This window comes from Cornus florida, unplaced genomic scaffold, assembly GCF_030987335.1.
Source record: "Cornus florida cultivar Cherokee Brave unplaced genomic scaffold, ASM3098733v1 CherokeeBrave_3.0.0_Hap2_Chr04, whole genome shotgun sequence".
Classification (NCBI taxonomy): Eukaryota; Viridiplantae; Streptophyta; class Magnoliopsida; order Cornales; family Cornaceae; genus Cornus; species Cornus florida.
In genome coordinates, this window is record NW_026775574.1 from 49,072,394 (window position 1) to 49,097,412 (window position 25,019).

At 37.5% G+C, this 25,019-nt stretch overlaps 1 protein-coding gene across 4 annotated transcripts in view; it reads left to right on the top strand.

Moving 5' to 3' along the window:
* The window catches only part of LOC132303225 (anamorsin homolog), a 42,855-nt gene extending 22,056 nt beyond the window's left edge, over positions 1-20,799 (top strand). For all 4 annotated transcript variants that reach the window (XM_059800397.1, XM_059800396.1, XM_059800398.1 and 1 more), the window contains 6 exons: positions 12,191-12,363; positions 12,456-12,557; positions 19,401-19,560; positions 19,663-19,799; positions 20,204-20,278; positions 20,388-20,799. In XM_059800397.1, the coding sequence (XP_059656380.1) occupies positions 12,191-12,363; positions 12,456-12,557; positions 19,401-19,560; positions 19,663-19,799; positions 20,204-20,278; positions 20,388-20,426 (686 nt within the window). In that variant the 3' untranslated portion in view covers positions 20,427-20,799. The remainder of the gene's footprint in view (positions 1-12,190; positions 12,364-12,455; positions 12,558-19,400; positions 19,561-19,662; positions 19,800-20,203; positions 20,279-20,387) is intronic.
* The last annotated feature ends 4,220 nt before the right edge of the window (positions 20,800-25,019 follow it).

A 25,019-nucleotide genomic window follows, 5' to 3' on the forward strand; every position in this document is an offset into this window, starting at 1 on the left:
GTGATCGACGACGATACACTTGAAGTGGCGGTGGCACTTGAGGTAGTTGTGGTGGGTTAGACGGTAATGAATGTGACACAATAAGCAATAGAAGCGGCAGCTCGGTATCTAAAGACGAATCATGTGAAGAAAAATAAGGAGTATCCTCAAAAAAGGTAACGTCTATGCACATAAAAGCACGACGAGTGCTAGAATCCCAACATTTATAACCTTTTTGAGTCTGAGAGTACCCAATAAAGGCACACTTAATGGCATGGGGAGGCAATTTATTAGCCCCAGGACGTAATATGTGAGCAAAACAACACACACCCAAAAACACGAGGCGGCAATGCAAATAACGGCAGAGTTGGAAATGCAAAGGAATAAGGACATTTTCAATTAAGAACGGAAGATGGCATACGATTAATTAAATAACAAGCAGTTAAAACAGTATCGCCCCAAAATGCTTTTGGATGGTGCATTTGTATCATCAATGTCCGAGCTATTTCAATTAATGCCTATTTTTCCGTTCGGCTACGCCATTTTGTTGAGGAGTATAAGAACAAGAAGTTTGGTGCAAAATGCCACGAGAGTCGCAAAAACTAGAAATAGCACCTTTGACATATTCCATAATATTATCAGATTGTAAAGTGCGTATAATACAACCAAATTGGACCTCAATTTATTTTAAAAATATTTGAAATATGGAAAACAGTTCAGAACGGTCTTTCATTAAAAACAACCAAGTCATCCTTGAAAAATCATCAACAAAGGTAACAAAATAAGAAAAACCCGTGTGACTAGTGTGACGAGCAGGACCCTAAATGTCCGTATACACTAATTCAAATAAAGAAGATCGACAATTAATAATACGAGGAGGGAAAGGCACTCTATGGTGCTTACCCAACTGACAAGACTCACAATTTAAAGTAGATACCGACTCAAGGAAAGGTAAAGCAGACTTTAAATACTTCAACGAGGGATGACCTAACCGATAATGCCACTGGTATACAGACATCTGGGAATGTAAAGCAATAGTGGAAGGTTTGCAATCCAAATGGTATGGGCCATTTCTGTTAGTGCCCCCACTAATCGTCTTCTTCGTGGTGAGGTCCTGAAAGACACAAAACGAAGGGTAAAATGTGACAAAACAATTGAGTGCTTGAAGCAATTGACTTACGGATAATAAATTAAAGGGAAAATTTGGTACTAATTGCACAGAGGATAAAGAGATGGATGAGGTTAGTTTAACTGTTCCCTGGCCAATAATGGAACATGTTCTACCATCAGCCAAAGTAACAAAAGATGAGGAACTAGACTTTTGAAAATTAGAAAATAGAGAGGCATCACCTGTGAGATGGGTAGAAGCCCCGGAGTCAATAACCCAAGGGGATGTTGAAGTCTGTAAATCGGACAAGCATGCAATATTACCTGATTGCGCAAAATTTACCACATCATTAGACTTGGGATGTGTCTGGTTGACCAAGGCATTGAACTTAGCTCGTGATAGTGATAGTGTCACGTTGTCACTAGTAGATGCAGGTGATGGTAATACAGAAGTCTGACCAAGAGAGGGCTGAGACCCAGCAAGGTCAGAGGAAGACATAGCTTGATTTGCCCATGCTGGTTTCCCATGAAGAGCCCTATAGTGCTCAACAGAATGGTTAGTACCCTGGCAGTGGCTGCAGAAGCGAGTATCAGTACGTCTACGACCACGACCGCGACCACGGCTACTGCGACCTCTATCACGGCCATTACCACTAGGAGTATCACGACCTTTAGAGGATTGTAGAAAGATAGAAGGAATCATCATAGCTGAATTTTCTTTCACAGTGGGCATCACATGTGATTGTTCTGAAACCCGAAGTAAGTGGGCATAAATGTTACCCAACGATGGGAGTCCTCCATCATCAGCAAGGATTTGATCCCGAATATTTTGAAGGCTGGGGTGCAGACCAGTAAGAGAAATGGACACAGAAAATTCCTCACGTTGGCGCTTGAGAACCTCAGGATCAGTAGTCAAGGGATGGTACTGATTCAACTCATCTAACAAGCTTTTGAAGGTACTATAATACTCACCGATGCCTTGACCAGAGGGATCAGACTGACGAGAATGGAATATCTTCTCATATAATGAATATATGTGAGCAACATTCGTGTCCATGGAGTAGGTTTCTTTAACGGCATCCCATATTCCCTTTGCAGTGTTGACAAACATAAAGGTGGATGCAATGGAGGTTTCCATACTATTTCACAACCAGGACATAACCATGTAGTTATCAGTTTCCCAATCATCATATGTTACTGATGTTTTAGATGGAGGATCTTCTGTAACAAACTTCAGCTTTCGTCTGGCACTTAAAGCGATCTTCATTGCTTGGGCCCATAGTAAGTAATTGGAGTTGCGCAGCCCAACATTATCAACATGTGTTGCAGAAGATTTAATTCCAATAGGCCTAGAGCCAACAATTGACTCTTCTGACATGAATTTAATACAAAAAAAAAAAAAAAAAAAAACGAGAAGAATAGAAGAGTGCTGAATCGGGAATAGAAGAAAAAGAAGATCCGGATGCAAAATGGGCCGGATCTAAATCTTGCCGGATCCAAAATCGCCAAAACGGGTTAGAGCTAAATCGGATCAGGATAGCATATCCTGGTTTGGGATAGCTTTACACCTGCAACCAAACACGTCTCTTCTTCTCCACGATCACCGTCGACGAGAACCAGAAATCTGCTACCGGTGATTAACTCCAGCAACCAAGGTTCGCGATGAAGGATCGAGGCTAGTACACACCCTAGCCCTTGCAGCGGCTGCGGCGACGGTGATCCAACACACGAAGCTTCCTAACTACCGAGCCTTGCAGCGGCAGTGATGACAGCGATCCAACACAAGAAGCGTCCTAACTATCGAGCATAGATGGTTCGCGATGATGGAACCTCTATTTTGACAGTCAAGATGATTCCGGCCAACAAAACGAGCTTCAGATCTGAGAACAACAGACCAGAGCTTCGGTGAAGAACAAATTAAACCTTGATCTCGATTTTGATTTGTACAAGAACACAAAGATGCAATCACAACCACAATCTTAGTTTCCCATTGTTTTGTATGGTTCTGATACCGTGTGAAATTGTGTGTATGATAGAGATAAAGGCAGAGACAGAGAGAGATTAAGAGAGAACTTCAATGAGAGGCGCAACCCTCTTTTCATTATATATTTTACCCTAAAAAAACATATGAATGTATTTATACAATACAAGAAAGGCCTATTTACATAATGGCCACAAACCCTATCTTTAATTACAAAAGGACCCCAGCATAACTACATATATACATGTAAGCGTTTTAACACTTTTGAAAATATCTTTTGAAGATATTTTTTTTCTGGGTTTCTGAGAAAGTGTCTTTTGGAAGATATTTTTCTTTTGGGTCATTTGTGCGAATATCTTTTGAGATATTTTTATGCAGTTAACGAAAGTTAATGCCAAGTGTCCTGTTTTGGGCTAGGATTTTCGTACAGGATTCATTTTCGCATTTCGTCGAGCCGCGTACTTTTAGAAATGCCCTCCGGACGTTTTTCCCCCGTTTTAGGGTTTTTGACCTCGGGAGTCGCCGTTCTTGCTCGGGGCATATCTTTCTACTCGGGACTCATTTTTTGACGTCGTTTCTTCCGTTATTCATCATTTCTCATATCGGTGCTTTTTCGTTTATGGTCTTTTTCCTTTTGAGCGCGTTTTGACGATTTTCACTTTTCAAGGCCGCGTGGGGTCCTTTCGGGAGATATTTTCGGTTTCTATAAAAGGGCGAGGAGAGAGAAAATATCAGATATTTCCTCTCCCCCTCTCACGGCTGTGGCTGCCACTTTCCCCTTCTTTTCTCTTCTCCCTTCTTTCTCCATTTTGCTTGCCTTCCCCTTTGATTCACCCTTAGTCATAGGAGGCTACTATGTCGGCCTTGGTAAGGCCTTCATTTCCATCCAATTGGATTCCGGTTTTGACCATTTTTGAGTTTCGGTTACAAGCTCGGGTTTGGATTTGGGTGTTGCCGCAAGAGGACTTTTCGTTCTCCTTGTTGTCCCGGTCTTAACCTCGAAGTTTCGTCGCATTTGGAAGGGTTCCGTTTTGGTGTCGTTTGAGATTTTCATCTCAAATTGAGGTAGGGGATGTAGTATGTTTGTAACCTTTGATTTTCATTGTATTTTGGGTTTTACCATAAATTATATGCATGTTGTGTGAGTTGTAAGTATATATATGTATGAGATTACATTTTTGACTTAGGCTTGCATATTGTTTAAAGCTTGTATATGGTTGTTGTCTTGTATAGTTCTCATTTAATTGGTAGAAGACCATATTTGTTTATTTTGTTGAAATACCATTGTTGCAATATTGTATTCTTCTTACCATTTTTATTACTAAAGATTTGTTTAGTATTTGTGTGGTTGTCTAATTAAATGTTTAAGACTTATAATATTTGTATGATTTAATTCTCTATGTTGATATCACAATGCTAGTGTAAGCTTATACATATTGTGGACTTGTTGATATTATGTCATAAATGGCCTGGTGGACTTGGGGACATGGATTGTGTGCTTTTTACATCTTATGTGCACAAGGAGGTTGAACAATGTGCATTGTATATTTATAATTATGTTGTGGGCATAAATGATTATTTTTGGAAATACTTCGGGCATTGGTTACGTTGATATGGCTAGAGTTCGGCTTTAGTGCGGTAGGTATGAGTTCTCCCCAATTTAGTGCACACTGAGGTAGTTCCTTGCGGGTTAGTAGCCCAAAACAGCTATTTGTTTTGCTTGTGATGTTCATAACCGGATGTGATGTCCAAGATATTCATATTATATGATTTTGCTTTTCTTTTCCAAGTTGCCAATTCTTGTGTAATTGTAGCTTTTGGTTTTAGTATTGGATGTTTGTAATACCCCTAATTTTAAAAAGATAGTCTCGGTATTTATTTATTTGTTTTAATTGTATTGTTAATTATTTAATTGATTATTTGACTAGTTGCTTATGTGTTTGATTGAATTAGGTATTACTTGATTATTTGATTATGTGTCTATGTATTATTTGTATTTGTCTATGTGTTAATTGTTTAATTAGATTATGTGCTTAAATGGTGTTTTAATTAATTGTAAATTAAATGTTTTCTTTTCTTTTATTATTTTCTTTTATTTTTCTTTTATGGTTATGGTTAGTAGTAATGGGCCAACCAATTGGGTCTCATGGACTACTTGGATAGGAGGTTGGATATGTATGGATTGTTACCCATGGACAGTTGTGTATGTATATATATATAGATATATATTATATACATAAATAAAAAGGAAAATAATTTATTAATTAATTTTATGGTAACTTGGGTAATAATATTTAATCTGATGTATATGTTTTATATTTAAATAATAAAAATATACGTAGATTTGATACGTGTTATGTTTTAAGTTATTTTATAATATTATGGTAACTTAAGTATTATTAGATAATCCATTAATAAATAATCAAATGTGTATAATTTATTTGTTTAATAAACATATAACATATTTTACTTACCTTTTTAATATATATAAAAGGGAAAGTAATTTATTAATTACTTTTATGGTAACTTGGGTAGTAATATTTAATCTGATGTATATGTTTTATATTTAAATAATAAAAATATACGTAGATTTAATACGTGTTATGTTTTAAGTTACTTTATAATATTATAGTAACTTAAGTATTATTGGATAATCCATTAATAAATAATGGGATGTGTATAATTTATTTATTTAATAAAGATATACATAAATTATATACGTAACATATTTTACTTATTATTTTTAATATTTTAATATTTATTTTTTTTAAGTTGACTTGGATTGGAAAAAGGGTTAGGGTTATTTTATTTAGCCTATAAATATATAGCTATAGGTTGTAAAAGGGGGTTAGAAATATTCACGTGATATATTTTAGAGAGAGAGAGTTAGAGAGGGAAGGAGGAAAAAAACCCTATAGAGAGAAGATCAAGGAAGAAGAAGTTTAACTTTCGATCCGAAAGTTTAAGGCAAGTTCTTCTTCTATCTTTTTTCCTTTAATTCGTGTTTCTATGCATGCCTAGGAAATTCCAGGATTTATTAAACGAATAAAATTAAATAATTATGCATGTTTAATTGGATTAGAACATAGGTTTTATGAAATTGGTTCATATCTGTTCTTGTGTTATGAATTGATAAATGCATGATTTTGATTTGATTTCCAGTGTGAATTTTTATATGTTTACATTATGTATTTTTCATATCTGTGGAATGATGGAACGTAGAAACATGCCTAGGATCCCTGAACATTAAATAGGAACTAGGTTTGGGTTTAAATAAATTTAAATAGACTCAATCATAATGATGCTTGCTATTTGAATGTTTTAAATAAACGAATGAATTTAATCTTTTAATATGTTTTAGCAATTGAGATTAAATGTGTAGGATGAATTGGATATGGAGAATGCTTATTTGACGATATAATAAAATATCATCATATGTAGGACATATGATATAGGAAGCTTAAATAAATAATAAGTCATTCCTATTATGTGATAACTTGATATCATATTATTATAGTTATTTCTGGAATGTTTGATATATTTCCTTAATTGTTACATCAACTGTTGGATTGTGTGGTTTAATGCACCGGTATGGGACGGTGGCATTTTAGGGACTGATTAACTTATCAGTTAAGTCCTACCTATTTTATATAAGGGAATGGATAAACTAAAATGTTAAGTCCTACTTATATTCAAGTCAGGTTAACTGAATAAGTTGAATGACTTATGGAGGATTAATTTATTATATAAGGGAATGGATTAACTAAAATGTTAAGTCCTACTTATATTCAAGTCAGGTCAGCTGAATAAGTTAAATGACTTATGGAGGATTAATTTATACTGGATAGGATGGTTACTAAATTATATATATATAAGTATGGTACCATGATATGAGCTTGAGTCTCAGGATCAGTGGTTAGGGCGCGTATATCGCCAGGGATGTGTAGCTAGATATAGTGTAGTTGTGTACCCTGGTAGGTTTAGGTACTCATGCCCACTATATGTGCGTTTTGCATGTTGCCTACCATTCAGGTTGAGACAACCCTATAGTCTAGTGAGGTTCCTTTAGTGTGTGTGTATATATATATATACGGACTACTAGTTATTGTTGGATTGACTAAGATGTATACGTGTATCGGATCTCTGCTTGGACTGTAGTAGAGTAGAACTTGTTTGTGGGCCTGACCCACCATTATTTTTCAGGTGTTCGTCAAAAGTAGAGGTTATTCGTGCTGAGCGAGGATCAGTCTACTTCATTCTTTCGATGCTACATAGGAGTTCCTTTATGATTCAGTTTCCTAATTTAGACAGTTATTGCTGTCATTTGTTTAGTTTGGATTTTCTAGGGGTCCACACAGTATGGATTCCCGAGTTGTATTTTGGAGGATCAATTGTATCAGAAGAGTTTATTAACTAATGGAAATATATTCTGAGGTTTATTATTTGATTATCATTTTAGTTTCTTGTCAGCATTTTATTTATTTTTCTTTATTCTTTTGTACTCTGTGTTCGTTTATTATCAATTTGTTTTGATATCATCGGGTATTCGGGCGTGGGCCTGGCCAACCCGCATTCGGAAATCCGGGGATATCACAATGTTCCAATTTGGTTATATATATATTCACATGTGGTGATTTTGGTATTGGATATTCCAATTTTGTTAGGTATACTTTCATCTTTTTGGTTTCGACATTGGATGTTCCAATTTGGTTAAATGCATTTATATTGTGGATTTCGGTTTATAATGCTTCAATGTTAGTTCTAGGATGTTTCCTTAGCTTCACCTTGAAACTAGACGCTAGGAGGCCTGTTCCACATGTTGTGATCTATGTTAGGCTTGCAAAGCCATTGAAACCTTAGGTTATCCGCATGATGCATTTTCCTACGAAGTAATTTAACTTACTCACACCTGTTGATTATACATTTTTTAGGTGTTGATGCTTCCTTATGGATGGATTCTTACTTTTGCTTATTATGGATGTGGTGTCATGGACACTCGTTTTGTTCGCATGCAAAGTGGTTAGCATGTCTTTTGGCTTAGTTTTGTGATAATGTATGTATGGAGTATATTTTGGATCAATATATGTAATTGAGGCCAACGAGCCGTTTTTAATGTCGAATGTATGTTTCACAAGTCGTTTGGTTTAATATGCATGTTATGAGTATTTATCCGTGCATTTCAGTACTGCCATGCCATTTTCCATTTTGCATAACACTTAGGAATTTAGAGGTCATTTGCATTTTCTGGGTTGCAGCAGAGTTTGCTGCAACTTTTCGAGCCATTTCAGTCGACCGGACTCCATTTCGGTCGACCGGTTTCTTTTGGATTCAATTAAATAGTGTTTCCAGTAGCCAACCCACTTTTTGGACCACAATCGGTAGACCGGTTTTGCATTTCGGACGACAGAATTTTTGGCTTCATTTCGGATGACCGGAATGGCATTTTGGACGACCTAAATGCCTTCTTGTTGTCAACTTTGTTTTGGTCAGTTGTCATTGCATCTTTGGATCCTTGTATGTTTCCATTTTTCACTTTTGACCTTGTATGAGCCATCTTATGGCGATCATGATCTAGTTTGACCTAGTTCATGTTTCTTGGGGTGTCATTGGTGCTGTAAAGTACTATTTGACCTTTTTGACCTAAGCTTCCGTATTTGTTTCATATTGAGTGTTGTTTCCCCGTTAGAGGATCTTCCTTCGCCCTAGAGGTGGCGTTCGCCTCTAGTGACCTTCTCTGTTGTTTCACTTCCGCCTTTGCTTTTGAGATGAGTCTTGTGCTCTTATAAGGTTCCTTTGTTGTCCTAGAGGTGTTGTTTCTCTCTAGGGACTCTTCTCTTTTCTTGCTTCCGCATTTCGGACTCGATAGCGGGTCAGGTTCTGGGTTTCTCGTTGACGCATCGGGTTCTTGGAATTCGGGCCGTTACATCTTCTATGCGCATCAGCCAAGCGATGAAAGAATTTTATTATTCCGATCACCCTCTTTCAACCAAATCGCTCTGGATTTTCGCCTCCACGAAATTTCCTCCATAATAGCAATCTCTCCAAACTTAGCTTTACATTCCCCCCTCATGTTCACCTCTGCATCACTAAGGCCTCCTTTTCCCTCCTTGTCCAATTCTAAAATTTCAAGAAGAATTTTGTTTCTGCGCCACTCCATATTACCAAACACTTCGTTGTTCCAAGTTTTAATGTCTTTTTTCAACAACCTAAGTTTCGACATTAGTATGAAGCTCGGGCTACCCCTAACCTTGTACTGGCAATCCTGGATTTGAAGTCCTCCACTTGAAGCCACATGTTCTCAAACCGAAACGGGTTCTCCCTCTCCTCACCCCTCCGCAATCAAGAAGAATAGGAATATGATCCGATATAGCTCTAGCCATCACCACTTGCTCCCTTTCAATAGGCCCTACTTAGCAAGTTGTTGTCGAGATTTAGATGTGAGCATCATAGATTGTGGAGGGGGGGTTATTGCTTGCCGCTTTGGGGAGGAGAGAGGTGGGTGGTGCTCTCGTGTGTCTAGATTTGACAGAGGTGTTGGTGTTTGGAAATTCATTCGGAAGGACTGGATGAGTTTTCAAAACACATCAGATTTATAGTTAGGATGGTAGGGGCATTCAATTTTGGGAGGACTTGTGGTGTGGTAATCGTTCTCTGGCCTCTCTCTTTCCTAAGCTCTTGAGGATTGACGTTGATAGATGTTGAAAGATATAAAAATTGAAGTGAGAAAGTAAACATGAAGAACAAAAGGAAAGACACAAAAAGCCCAAATGGCTACATCACCCTTATTATATTATCTCTTAAGATTGTTTATAATGAGCATGTCTATTTATAGGTGAAAGAACAAAGCGATACATATGGAAAATACATTAATGGAGGATTCATAAAATCAATCCCATAAATCACTCCAATCATAGTTTATCATAGACTAAAATCACTCCCACAATATTCTCAGAGTAATATTCTGTGGAGTAATTTAATGTTCCTATAATAACATTCTCCAACAATAGACATGTCTTGGTTATTGGCTTGATAGCGGTAGGTTTTCTTGGGTTGTGCGCTTTCGTTGACATTTTCAAGATTGGGAATTAGACGATGTTTCTAGGTTACTGGATCTCTTATATAGACAAAAGGTGGATGGTGGTGGTTTTGATACCCTCTTCTGGGTGCCCTCTCCTTAGGGTAGATTCGATGTTCGTTCTTTATTCTACTGCATATCCGGATACTCAAGGATTGATTTCCCTTAGAAGGCGGTATGGTGCTCGAAGGCTCTTCTCAAAGTGTCCTTTTTTGTTTGGACTGCAGGTTGGGGCAAGATTTTGATGCTTGATAACCTGCGAATGAGAAGTCAGGTTACTGTAAATTGGTGTTGTACGTGTAAAAAGGATTGAGAGTCGGTGAATCACCTCCTTTTACGTTTCCCCATGGCTTACGATTGTTGGAGTCTTATTTTTGGCTTATTTGGCGTTTAGTGGCCTATGTCACGTTCTTCGAGAGGATTAATTGATGCTTGGGGAGGATGTTCAGTGGGATCCCATGCTCATGATGGTTGGAGGGTGGCTCCCTTTTGTATTTGATGGTGCATTTGGAAAGAGCGGTATAGAAGATCCTTTGATGGGAAGGAATCTCCCATTGGGGTTTTGAAATTTAACGTTATTAGTTTTCTTTATTGTTGTGTGATGGGGACTTATTGTAATTCGATAAAGGAGATAGTTGACATTTTAGGTTCCTTGGGTCCACAGGACCTTTTCTTTTGGGCTCCGGCCTTTTTGTGTCTGCGGGATGGATTTCTCTTGGCATTTCAAAATGAGTAAAGATGTTGGACTTTATAAAAGCAACTACCATGGAGTGGTCATTCGTTTTGGTAGCACAAGCCTCCACCCATTTGGACACGAAGAGTGTTTTAATGAGTAAAGATTGAATCTTTGAATGAAAATACCTCAATCAAGGTATCTATTAAGTCGCCCTTTTCTTTGTGTGTATATATATTGAAGGTGAATAAAATGGCTGCGAATTCTAAATTCTGAGCTCCTCCTTTGTTGTTAAGTCAGAATTTTAAGTTGCAGGATTTGTTCTATTTAGTCGTAATTCATCCCAGACGGGCCAGATGAATTTATATTTACTTTTTTTTTTTTTCCCTAAATTAATTCATATTTACTTTTTTTTATTATTTACTTATAATAATAATAAAAAAAATACACTCAGAAATGACAGCAAAATATATAGAGAACCACCTCTCTAACACACAAACAACTAAAACCAGAGAGATTATCCTCTTTTGAGATGCATAAAAAAAGACTGCATAGTTACCACATAAACCCTAAAAAGCAACAAAGTAGACCATACCAGAATCGTGAATCGAAGAAGAAAATCCGCAGTTGCAGAACCAAGTGAACATGAAAATAAAAACCCGTTCAAGATTGCAATTGATAAAAAACAGGTAAAAAAATTTGTATCTGCGGTACGTGTGGATGTGATTGACACTACTTCCTTGCAAACAAATCCCATCTTGGAATCTCTTCAAAACCCTTCACACCCACTAGGGTTTACACGAACTTGCCCTAGGGTTTCAACTACACACCCTAGAGCATTACAAACCATGCTCGGATACCATGTTGACTTTAAGAGATCATCAAAATAATAGTAAAGTTAAAGAAGGTGAAGAAGAAGAAGAAGAAGAGAAAAAAAGAGAGAGATGGGATCCTTCCACCACATTGTATTTATATTAACAAGTTTCAGAAATTTACACATAAGCAACCAACATCATATAAGTAATAACAAATAAACTCTTGACAACAGTTTGGTGGTCATTCATACCACAATTTGTACAAAATAAAAACTTATCTGCTTATGATTTATGTGACCTGCAATGTTTCTTTCACCCCTTACCTAACTTCCTTCTCCATTCTCTAGTTTTCATCGTGTCCCTATTATATTTATTGGATAATGGTTATTCATTGGAAATCAACATGTTTGTTTGTTAGAAGTCTTTGCATGACTATCAAAATGCCCAGTCTAACAACTGAGAAGAAAAGAATCAATCTCCCTAGAATTTTGCAGTTAATGAATGAACATCAATCCATATTATCTATTTATGTGTCTTTTGTTTTGATTGACTAATCGTAGGTCAGCTGCCCCTGGATTCTTCCTCTGTGGATATTGTCGTATCTATCTGTAGATCGTCTGAATTTCCCAGTGTTCAGTTGCTAGAGGAAATCTCAAGAGTGTTGAAACCTGGGGGAACAATCCTACTTCAGCTGATTTCTCAAGCTACAGATCAGTTGGCTACAGGGAAAACGGTAATTCAACGGTTACGCAAAATGCAACAGTTGCACAAATTTTAATTTGGTGAAATATCAACTTGTGGTATCATATTTGGGTCTCTTTGCAGGCAACCTCTTCTCTTCAGCGAAGGTTACAGGTGGCTGGGTTCTTAGATGTTGAGGATGTTCAAATGAAACCAGTTGTACCATCTGAAGTTCAGTCTTTTGGGGTGAGTGGTTGTTTCTTTTTATTACCAACACAATTTATCCCCATTCCTTTTCTTTGTGGAATAGATAATGAGTAGCAGGGACATAGGGTTGAGTGGGGCTGTTCGCCCCAACTGATTTTATTTATTTATATTAAATGCTTAGATTTTGCTAAAATTTTAGTAATGCCCCCACCAAATTTTTGGTAAAGCTCCCCTATATTATATATACTTGCCCCCCACAGGGGTTGTCCCTCTCAGTCAGAGGGATGGAGAGCAATAAGTTGCCCCTGCTCAATTTTTTATTTATTTATATTTTATTTTACTTGATTAAAAAGTTTCTAAAAAAGCTATTAAGTTAACCTTGAAAATTTATAAAATCTCTTCGTCTTCGGAGATTATTTTTATTTTTTTTAGAAGTAAGATTGTATTGAAAAGCGATCAGAAGGGGACCGCATCCCAAAAGAAATACACAAGGCCAAATAGGGCATCTAAACACTCAAAGAGCCCAAAAAATCAGCTATCTCCTCTTAAGATCTGTAATATCTCCCAGTTTTTGGAGATATTACAATTTAGTGACTTGGAACTGATATTTGCAATGCACTGTTGTACTCTTTATTGTACTTTTTTTTTAAATAGAAAAATACATAATTATCTTTCAAAAGCACACTTAACATTTTTTTCTTCCAAAAAATACACCCTATGGGCTAATCATGACATTTCTTTTCAAGTTGATTACAAAAGTATAGAGTTGGCAATATTAAAATTTTCTTAGTGATCAAATTTAAAAATAATTTATTTGTTACTTATTTACATTAATAATGACCATCATAATTTTTCTTTAATCGTTAGTGTAGAAATGGAGATTTGTATATAATGAGAATAGAGATACAGAGAGAGAGAGAGAGAGACGGTGAGAGAGCCAGCATTTGCTCAACCCATTTTTCTCATATATCTTTAACCCTAAAACATAAAGGGAGTTATATACAATACAAGAAAGGCCTAATTACATAATGGCCACAAATCCTATATCTAATTACAATAAGACCCCAGCATAAATACATATATACATATAAGTGTTTCAACACTCCCCCTCAAGCTGGAGAATATATATCATATAATCCCAGCTTGGAACAAATCGTTTTTAACCGATTATGACCAAGAGCCTTAGTACACATATCAGTTAATTGATCTTCAGATTTCACGAATGGAGTAGAAATATTTCCACTCAATATTTTCTCTCGAGTGAAGTGACTGGGCTTGCTTATCACAGAACAGTGGAATAGGAGTCTTGACTATTAACCAAGTTCTTCAAGAAAATGTTGTATCCACGTTAACTTACTAGAGGTATGGGCCATCGCCCTGTACTCTGCTTCAACGCTAGACCGTGCTACAACTGTTTGCTTCTTACTTTTTCATGTAACAAGATTTCCACTAACAAATGTACAATAGCCTGTAGTAGATTTCCTATCTGAGGGAGAGTCAGCATTTGTGAAACCTGTCACATTAAGATGACCATTAGGTTTATATAGTAATCCAAAACCTGGAGCTTGTTTGAGATATCGAATAATTCGAAGAACAACATTCCAATGTGGTACTCTAGGAACACTCATGAACTGACTTACAACACTAACTGCATATGAAATGTCAGGTCGGGTGATAGTGAGATAAATTAATTTCCCAACTAGACGTCGATATCTGCCATGATCATCAAATAAATCACCCTCATCAGGTAATAATTTTATATTTGGGTCCATAGGAGCATCAGCAGGGCGAGTACCTAACATACCTGTTTCTTTTAACAAGTCCAACACATATTTTCTTTGAGATAGACTTATACCTTCCTTGGATCTAGCAACCTCAATACCTAAGAAATATTTGAGTTTGCCTAGATCCTTTGTGTGAAACCTATTCTGTAAGAACAATTTTAACTTTGCAATGCTGTCAAAATTATCACCTGTTATAACAATGTCATCTACATATACCACAAGAAATATAAAGCCAATTTTAGTATGTTGGTGAAATACCGAATGATCTGTCTCGCATCTATTAAGGCTAAAGGAAAGTACCGCCTCGGAGAATTTTCCAAACCAAGCCCTTGGAGATTGTTTCAATCCATACAGGGCCTTTTTAAGATGACATGCTGCATAACGAGACTCCCCCTGAGCAACAAATCCAGTTGGTTGCTCCATGTAAACCTCTTCATGTAAGTCACCATGTAAGAAAGCATTTTTCACATCTAATTGACACAATGGCCAATCACGATTGGCGGCAATAGAAATAAGGATTCGGATAGAAGAAATCTTCGCAACAGGAGAAAAGGTCTCATCATAATCAATACCATAGGTTTGTGTGTATCCCTTTGCAACAAGACGAGCCTTCAATCGCTCAACAGATCCATCATGGAGATATTTGACAGTGTAGACCCACTTACAACCAACCGTTTTGGAACCGGGAGGTAAGGAAACAAGATCCCATGTCCTATTATGATGAAGAGCATCCATTTCATCTATTATGGCTTTGCGCTAAGCTGTATCAGATAGAGCCTCCTGCACAGTTTTTGGAACAGCAGTAGCTGATAACGTGGATAAAAAACAAGAAAATGAGGGCGATACCTTTTTATAGGAAACAAAGTTAGATATGAGGCGTGCAGTGACACACGAGTGAACACCCTTAGGTAATGCAATAGGAAGATCATCAGTAGCAAGAGGAGCCTCAATGGAAGTAGACAATTTTAGGGGGGGGGGGGGGGGGGCAGGCTACTCGTGATCGACGGCTATACACTTGAAGTGGCAGTGGCACATGAGGTGATTGTGGTGGGTCATAGGGTAATGAATGTGACACAACAGGCAACGGAAGTAGTAGCTCGGTATCTAAAGACGAACTATGTGAAGAAAGATAAGGAGTATCCTCAAAAAAAGGTAACGTCCATGCACACAAAAGCCTTACGAGTGCTAGGATCCCAACATTTATAACCTTTTTGAGTCCGAGAGTATCCAATAAAGACACACTTAATGGCGCGAGGAGACAATTTATCAGCTCCAGGACGTAATATGTGAGCAAAGCGCACACACCAAAACACAGAGGCGGCAATGCAAATAATGGTCGAGTAGGAAAAACAAAGGAATAAGGACATTTCCAATTAAGAACGGAAGATGGCATACGATTAATTAAATAACAAGCAGTTAAAACAGCATCGCCCCCAAAATGCTTTTGGAAGATGCATATGTATCATCAATGTCCGAGATATTTCAATTAAATGCCTATTTTTCCGTTTAGCTATGCCATTTTGTTGTGGAGTATAAGAACAAGAAGTTTGGTGCAAAATACCACGAGAGTCGCAAAAACTAGAAATAGCACCTTTGACATATTCCATAGCATTATCAGATTGTAAAGTGCGTATTACACCCAAATTGGACCTCAATTTCTTTTAAAAATATTTGAAATATGGAAAACAATTCAGAACGGTCTTTCATTAAAAACAACCAAGTTATCCTTGAATAATCATCAACAAAGGTAATAAAATAAGAAAAACCTGAGTGACTAGTGTGATGAGCGGGACCCCAAATGTTCGTATGCACTAATTCAAATAAAGAAGACTGACGATTAACAATACGAGGAGGGAAAGGCACTCTATGGTGCTTACCCAACTGACAAGATTCACAATTTAAAATAGACTCCGACTCAAGGAAAGGCAAAGCAGACTTCAAATACCGCAACGAGGGATGACCTAATCGATAATGCCACTGGTACATAGGCATCTGGGAATGTAAAGCAACAGTGGAAGGTTTGCAATCCAAATAGTATAGGCCATTTCTGTTACTGCCCCCACCAATTGTCTGTTTCGTGTTGAGGTCCTGAAAGACACAAGACGAAGGATAAAATGTGACAAAACAGTTCAGTGCTTGAGTCAATTTACTTATAGATAATAAATTAAAGGGAAAATTTGGAACTAATTGCACAGAGGATAAAGAAATGGATGGGGTTAATTTAATTGTTCCCTGGCCAATAATGGAACATGTTCTACCATCAGCCAGAGTAACAAAAGATGAGGAACTAGACTTCTGAAAATTAGAAAATAGAGAGGCATCACCCGTGAGATGGGTAGAAGCCCCAGAGTCAATAACCCAAGGGGATGCTGAAGTCTGTAAATCGGACAAGCATGCAATATTACCTGATTGCGCAAAATTAACTACATCAGTAGAGTTGGGATGCGTCCGGTTGACCAATGCACTGAACTTAGCTCGTGATAGTGATAGTGTCACAGTGACACTAGTAGATGCAGGTGATAGTAATACAGAAGTCTGACCAAGAGAGGGATGAGACCCTACAAGGTCAGAGGAAGACACTGCTTGATTTGCCCATACTGGTTTCCATGAAGAGTCCAACGGTTCTCAACAGAATGGTTAGTACCCTTACTGTGGCTGCACATACGAGTGTCACTACGTCCACGACCACGACCACGACCACGGCGACTGCGACCTCTATCACGGCCACTACCGCCACGAGAACTACCTGAATTTCCACCATACCCTCTGTTGCCACTAGGAGTATCACCTGAATTTCCACCATACCCTCTATTGCCACTAGGAGTATCACAACCTCTAGAGGACTGTGGAAAAATAGAAGGAATCATCATAGCTGAATTTTCTTTCACTCCAGTGGGCGTCACATGTGATTGTTCTGAAACCCGAAGTAAACAGGAATGAATGTTACCCAAAGACGGGAGTCCTCCATCACCAGCAAGGATCTGGTCCCGAATATTATGAAGGTTCGGGTGCAAACCAGCAAGAAAAATAGAAACAGAAAATTCCTCATGTTGTCGCTTGAGAACATCAGGATCAGTAGTCAAGGGGTGGTTCTGATTTAACTCATCTAACAGGCTTTTGAAATTACTGTAATACTCACCAAGGCCTTGACCAGAGAAGTCAGATTGACGAGAATGAAATATCTTTTCATACAATGAATATATGCGAGAAACATTTGTGTCCATAGAGTAAGTTTCTTTAACTGCATCCCAGATTGCCTTGGCAGTGTTGACAAACATAAAAGTGGATGCAATGGAAGGTTCCATATTGAACAACCCGGACATAACCATATAGTTATCAGTTTCCCACTCCTCATATGTTGCTGATGTTTTGATGGAGGATATGTTGTAATAAACTTCAGCTTTCGTCGGTCACCTAAAGAAATCTTTACTACTTGAGCCCATAGTAAGTAATTGGAATTACTTAATTTCATAGATGTAATTTGCAACCCGACAGGATCAACATATGTTGCAGAAGATTTAACTCCAGTAGACCTAGAAGCAACATTTGAATCGTCCGGCATGGAGATATGAACATGAAAAGAAAAAGAAAACTTATCTGCGCCAAGTTAAGATGCCAAATCTGTACCGACGAACCAAAGAAGCTATTGCACCTGAGAAGGCCCGACCAGAGTTGAACCGGGAACAAAAGAAGACTCGGAGCAGAACAGACCCGGTAAGTAAATCGGGTCGGACCTTGAATCAGGTCGAACGGGCCGAACCTTGAATTGGGTCGAATGGGCCGAACCTTGAATCGGGTTGAACGGGCCGGATTTTGAATCGGGTCAAACCGACCGGACCTTGAATCGGGTCAAACGGGCCGGACCTTAAATCGGGTCGGAACAAATCCGGTTTATATTAACCTGGATTAGGATAGCGAGAACCCTGTAGCCAAACACCGTTCTTCTTTGCAAAGTCGCTCTCCGGCAAGCACGCAGCGGCAGCGACAGTGGCGGCGGCGATGGAATCAACAAGCAGAGATGCACCTCGCGACACCCGTCGGTGACCAAGCAACGAGCAGCAACGACGACGACAGTCGCTGGTGACCAAGCAGCAAACAACGATGACAAGAGAAGGCGGTGAATTCGTTGACAACCGAAAAGACAACAACGCGAGTAACCAAATTGGGTTTCAGATCTGAGACCAAGCAACGAGCAGCGACGACAAGAGAAGGCGGCGAGCTCGTCGACAACCAAAACGGCAACAACTTCACCACTGCCACGAGCTTTGAACAGATCTACAAATCTATACAAGAACAATACAATTGCAATTTCCCACACTCACAATTTCGATCCGCTTTGATACCATGTAGAAATGGAGATTTGTATATAATGAGAATAGAGATACAGAGAGAGAGACAGCGAGAGAGCCAGCATTTGTTCAGCCCATATTTCTCATATATCTTTAACCCTAAAACATAAAGGGAGTTATATACAATACAAGAAAGGCCTAATTACATAATGGCCACAAATCCTATATCTAATTACAATAAGACCCCAGCATAAATACATATATGCATATAAGTGTTTCAACAGTTAGCATGATTATTGTCTTTGGACTTCCAATATATTAAAAGTATAGTTCCATTTTAGTTTTAAATTATTTAAAATGTTGCTCATGACCCAAATTAACTATTGATCTCAAAAATAGCAAAATTTAATGTTTTCTTACATAAGCTAGTGAGATAGTACGCCTATGACAGAACAATCATATGTCCCCACCTCAAAGTAAATTTCTAGGTCCGCCACAGATTGCTTGTCTGGTGAGAGTTAAAAAAGCAAGAACCAGAATTATGGATAAATTTATTCTTCACGTTATACATGGTTTGGAACACATGTCCATATTGTTTTTTCTATTGTGAAGTGGTTTTACCAATGAGAATGTATGTCTGATTTTAACTTTGTTCTCTTTGCAAATGGAATTTATAGTCTGTGACTACTGGTAAAACCCATCATATAATGTTTGTTCCTCTCTGCTATCTTTTGGAATAATGATGATGTTTCATTTCTTCAGAGAAAATGATATCACAAACTTGAATTTGTTTCCCTTTTTCTCTACAGATGAAAGCCAATAAGGCTTCTTGGAAGATTGGTTCATCCTTCTCTATCAAAAAGGCCACAAAAATTTTACCCAAATTAGTCATTGACAATGAAATGGATCTGATTGACGAGGATAGCCTGTTGACCGAGGAGGATCTGAAGAAACCACAAATGCCACTGGGTATGTCAGGTTTTGGTTTTACTACTATTTGTGAATCTCTCACTTTTTGGACATATATGTGAAACTTATTCTGCATGATTTTTTTGACTGTTTCCTTCACAGTTGGTGATTGTGAAGTTGGAAGCACAAGGAAAGCTTGCAAAAATTGCACTTGTGGAAGGGCCGAGGCAGAGGAGAAAGTGCAGAAGCTGGAACTGACTATGGACCAGCTGGACAATCCTCAATCAGCATGCGGCAGTGTATGTTCTACTATATGCATATTGATTGATTATTTATTTATTTATTGGTAGCATCTCTGGAGTCGAATTAGGATTAGTGTGTTATATATTTTTTTGTTATATGAGGTTGCATTGCCCGAGATTTAAGTACCACAATGGAGCGATGACAATGGAAGAACAGTAGTCTTCCCTGGTAAAGCAACATGCATAGTCTCACTTAGGTGATGCCTGCGCAAAGGAGCAACACAATTCTTTTATAAAGGTCTTCTGAATTATGATTTTCATATTGTGTACAATCAAGACTCGCTAAAAATGTCAAAATTATCATGCAAATCTGGCTCCTGCAGTTCTTTTGTGTGGACTCTCTCTCCAGTTTTTTTTTTGGTAGCCTTCCCTTTTCTCTGAAAGTTCAATTGTACACACAGTGTGGACTTGGCGATGCGTTTCGATGCAGTACATGCCCTTACAAGGGTCTGCCACCATTCAAACTGGGAGAGAAGGTGCGTTATATGATTGTTCCTTTTCTTTTCTGTCAGTGATTTTGAAGAATGTATGAGACAAGAAATGAATTTTGAACGAATGACATCAGAGTTTTTCGTTTCTTCACAGGTTACTCTATATGGGAATTTTCTCACAGCTGACATTTAAGATGGCAAAAAAGTGAAACTGATATATCATTGTGGCGTCTATGTTTTTTGGGTCAGGAGGTGGTTGTCTTTGTTTTAATGATGCCTGTAGTTTAGGTTGTATGAGAGGTGCTTCTTGCTCAAGTTCTGAAACGATGACAAATTCAAATGGGCTGGTGCGTATTGACATATTGATGTTGATGTTGATGTTGATGTCGATGACCGTGGGTCTAGACTAACAAATTTTGTTGAGAATATTTGTTTCAAACTTTTGACTATATTTTGTATAATTGATGACCATAAGCAAAATCTACTCTAAAGTAGCACTAGATGTGATATCAAAAGCGATTTTAAAATTACCATTAAAAATTGAAAAGGAAATTACCAATTGTATATTTGGTTTGTTTGTCCGTCTTGTTTTCAAGAAATTGATCGTAAACTCTGTTTTGGTCTCTTCGTTATTGTTCATTTTCTAATCAGGAGTGGCAGTCTCTTAGGGAGGGATTGTGTTCAAAAAGTTTTCATTGTTGTCATGATAGACACTCTAGAAAGAACAATCAAAACTATGAAAGACATGATTTTAAGACGAATGTCATTGAGAATGGGAAAATTTTGATAATTGGAGTTGGTGATTTAGATTATAGTGTGTTTTTGGAATGCTAAATAAATTGATTGTTTGTTTCGTTAGATAGAATTAACCAGAAAAAAAAAGGAAATAGAAAATTTTAAAATTTTTGTGGTAGTTTGGTTAGATAGAAAAAGAAAAGTTCTAGAAAATTATGATTCTTGTAACTTTCTATTTTTTTTCAGAATGTTTCGTTGGGGAAATTTTATTTTTCCGTAAAAGCATTGTTTTTTTATTTAGTGTTCTTATTTTACCCAACAACTTCATTGATATTCGGAGACGACAATAATTTTTTTTTACTTTGTTTCAAAGAATTGGAATTCACTAACAATATTATCATTGATAAATTTTAATGAACTATCAACAGGCCAGTGGCTTAGCAGTATCACACTCTTATTCAAAGGAAGGTCAGGGGTTCAAACCTTGATGAAAGCATGTGTTTAAGAAAAAAAATAAAAAATAAAAAATTTAATGAACTTGACTTCCATTCATTATATATGAATAATAGTAATTCAGAAGACATTATCATTTTTTTAATATATTTTATTACTAATTCTTTATTATTTTATTATTTTTATAAAATAAAATTAATTTAGGTATCCAAACTATAATATGATATTTTCCTACAATTTTTTTTGAATAAATTTTCATCCTAATCAAATACATACTAGAAAATCAATTTTCTTTTCATTCACTTTACTTTTCTTTTCATTTACCATTTCTTTTCCTTTCTTACTATTTTCATTTAACCAAATAGAGCCTAAGGGTTATGTAAAGACCGAATTGAATCGGGAAACTAATAAAATTGAACCGAACAACCTAAAAAACTAAACCTAATCAAAGCGTGAGAAACCAATTTGGTTTGATTTAGTTCTGCAGTTCTAGGCTTTTTTATAATTGATGCATAAATTAACTAGTTTCATATATAATAAACAATGGGTAAAGTGTGTATAATCCCTTAAACTTTCAGCCAAAAACACAAAATCCCCTAAACTAAGAAATGCCCCCTCAACTATTTAAAACATACAATGTAAGGACAAAATTAATAGTCTTCGGCATCAGAGGTCACTGGAGATGTTTGATTACAAAATTAGCCTTTTGTAAAACGACGTCGTTTTAGTGTTTTATTGGCTTTTAGAGCTAATGTGTGAAACAAAATTTGAACAGCCAATAATATTAGGACAACACGTTATCACTTTACCAAACACCACTTTATTGTCCACACATTTCAACACCAACAGAGTCCGTGCCAAAGCCAAAAACCAACCAGTCCATTGCAACTGAATCACTTTGAAATTGAAACTTTGAAACCCTAACTCATCCATTGCAATATAGCTACTGTAAGGACTCCCCTCTCCCTCCCTCTCTATCTCTTTCTTCTCTCTAACCTTCTCTTCCCCTCTCTTTCCTTTCATGGCCGATGATGGAGGCACTGCTCCGGCAGTCATCAACGTTGCCATTGAAAAAGCGACTGCAAGGTCATCGCTACGTAGGTGCTTCACAGCTTGGAAAGGTTGCCTTCATGGTGACCCATGTCCAAAACTATTGCTCGGCGACCTTGTGTCGCCATAGTACAGGTCTCCAAGTCATCGGAAATTGACCTAGTAAGCCGTCGTGAAGAGCAGCGACCTTGGGTCGCGATTTGAAGAAGGTTGCGTCATTAGTAAATGATGTTGAGATTTTATCTCTTATAGTACAGCTGTAGGGTTGAATTATTTACTCATTGATTTAAGGCTAATTGGTAAGTAATTAGTTACCTATTTTAGCTAATCTTATTCTATAAATTGGATGTAATACTCATAAATGAATAATCGAATATAATTTTAATTCTCGTATTTGTTCTCTGAATTGCAAGATGGTATCAGAGCCATCCTTGAACCGTATTGTTTGAATCTCTTTGAATCTATCTTTGAAATTCATTGAACCATAAACAGACCCATACAACATAACCATACACATACACATACAGTCACCATCATCCAATTTTTCCTGCTACCACCATTGATTCACCAATCATGCCCGTTACCCATCACAAGCTGCTGCCGAAACGCTGAAGATCTCGCTGGATCTAGATCTGAAACAACGATGACGACGCTGCCTGCTGCCATCACAAGCTGCTGCCGAACCGCTGAAGATCTTGCCAGATCTGGATCTGTCAACGAACCGCTGTACCTTCACTGCCGAACCGCTGCACCGCTGCCGGAGATCTGCTGTCGCTGGATCTCTCTGGGTCGCTGTAGCCGGATCTAAATCTGCCGTTGCCGGCTCTCTCTGCCATCGCGGCCATCTCAGATTTTAGTTGAATCTGTTATTTTGATTTTTTTTTTTTTGTTTTGTTTTTCATATATATATATATATAATCAAAACCCTCTGTTTGGCCATAAGTGTAATATTATTCTAGTTCTCGATTAGTTGAAAACTAAACCAGTTTTGTAACCTCATTTGAAAACTGCTTATGTGTTAAACCAATTCCCAAAAAAAAAAAAAAAAAAAAAAGTGAAAAAAATATTGAATCATTTGGAGCAGACAAGTCTACTTACAAATGCACTCATTGCAACTAGACTGGTCATACCAAAAGTCGTTGTTTCAAACTTGTGGGATATCCGAAATGGTGGGATTATCGCCGTTGGAAGAAGAATTCAACAAAGACCTCCACTGCAACAGTTGTTAAGACAACAAATACTAGTGGTAAGAATTTTAATATTTCTACACATGTTGCTAATAGTGCATGGATAATTGATTCTAGTGTCACAGATCATATGACATTTGATTCTAGACAGGTCTCACCTCTTAATTCATCCTCACACAAATTTGTTTCTATTGCCAATGGGACTTCGACCCTAGTTATTGGGGAAGGATCTTTGACACTCACTGATAATTTGCATTTAGATTCTGTTTTAGTTATTCCATCTTTAGATTCTAATTTGTTGTCAGTTTCCCAAATAACCACAGCTTTATCTTGTGTTGTCATTTTTTGGCCTGATTTTTGTGTGTTTAAGGAACTCTAAACAAAGTAGATGATTGGTTGTGGTATTAGGCGAGGGAAACTGTATTACTTGGACTTGATGTCCAAAAGTTCCGATAAGCTACGACAAACATTGCCAGTGGATGGTTCTGAGGGGGAGAGAAAAAAATCTGAAATTTGGCTGTGGCATCGACGTCTGGGGCATGCTTCCTTTGGTTATCTGAAAAAATTTATTTCTAGTTTTTTTGCCAAATGTGATGTTTCTAGTTTTCGCTGTGATGTTTGTGAACTAACAAAGAGCCACCGTGTTTTGTATCCATTATGTTTGCATAAAGGTCCACTTCCTTTTATGCTTATACATTCTGCTGTTTGGGGTCCGTCCAAAGTCACCACTTTAGTTAGATTTCATTGGTTTGTTTCTTTTATTGATGACTGTACCAAGATGACCTGGTTGTGCTTGATGAAGTCCAAAGGTGAAGTGAACTTATTGTTTCAGAAGTTTCATAAAATGGTTGAAACTCAAGACAATGCACATGTTCAGGTTTTCTGTAGTGACAATGGTGGAGAATATCAGAGTTTTAACCTTCAACAGTATTTAGAAGCCCATGGAACTATTCATCAAACCACTTGTTCCAATACACCCCAGCAGAATGGGGTTGCAGAGCAAAAAAATCGACACTTGTTGGAGGTTGTTCGTGCTTCATTGATAGAAGCGCATATGCCATTATCGTATTGGGGGAGAAACACTTACCTCTACAGCATATCTCATTAATTGAGAACCTTCCAACTCTATTGCCTTCCGGACACCATTGCAGGCTCTCACTGACACAATTGTTGCCCCAACCGTCCCAAATCTACCTGCTCATGTATTTGGTTATGTAGCATTTGTACACCTCCATAAGCATCAACGCAACAAGCTAACTCCTCGAGCATTGCGATGTGTTTTTCTCGAATATGCTACTCATCAAAAGGGGTATCACTGTTATCACCCTCCCACTCGACGAATGTTTATCACAATGGATGTT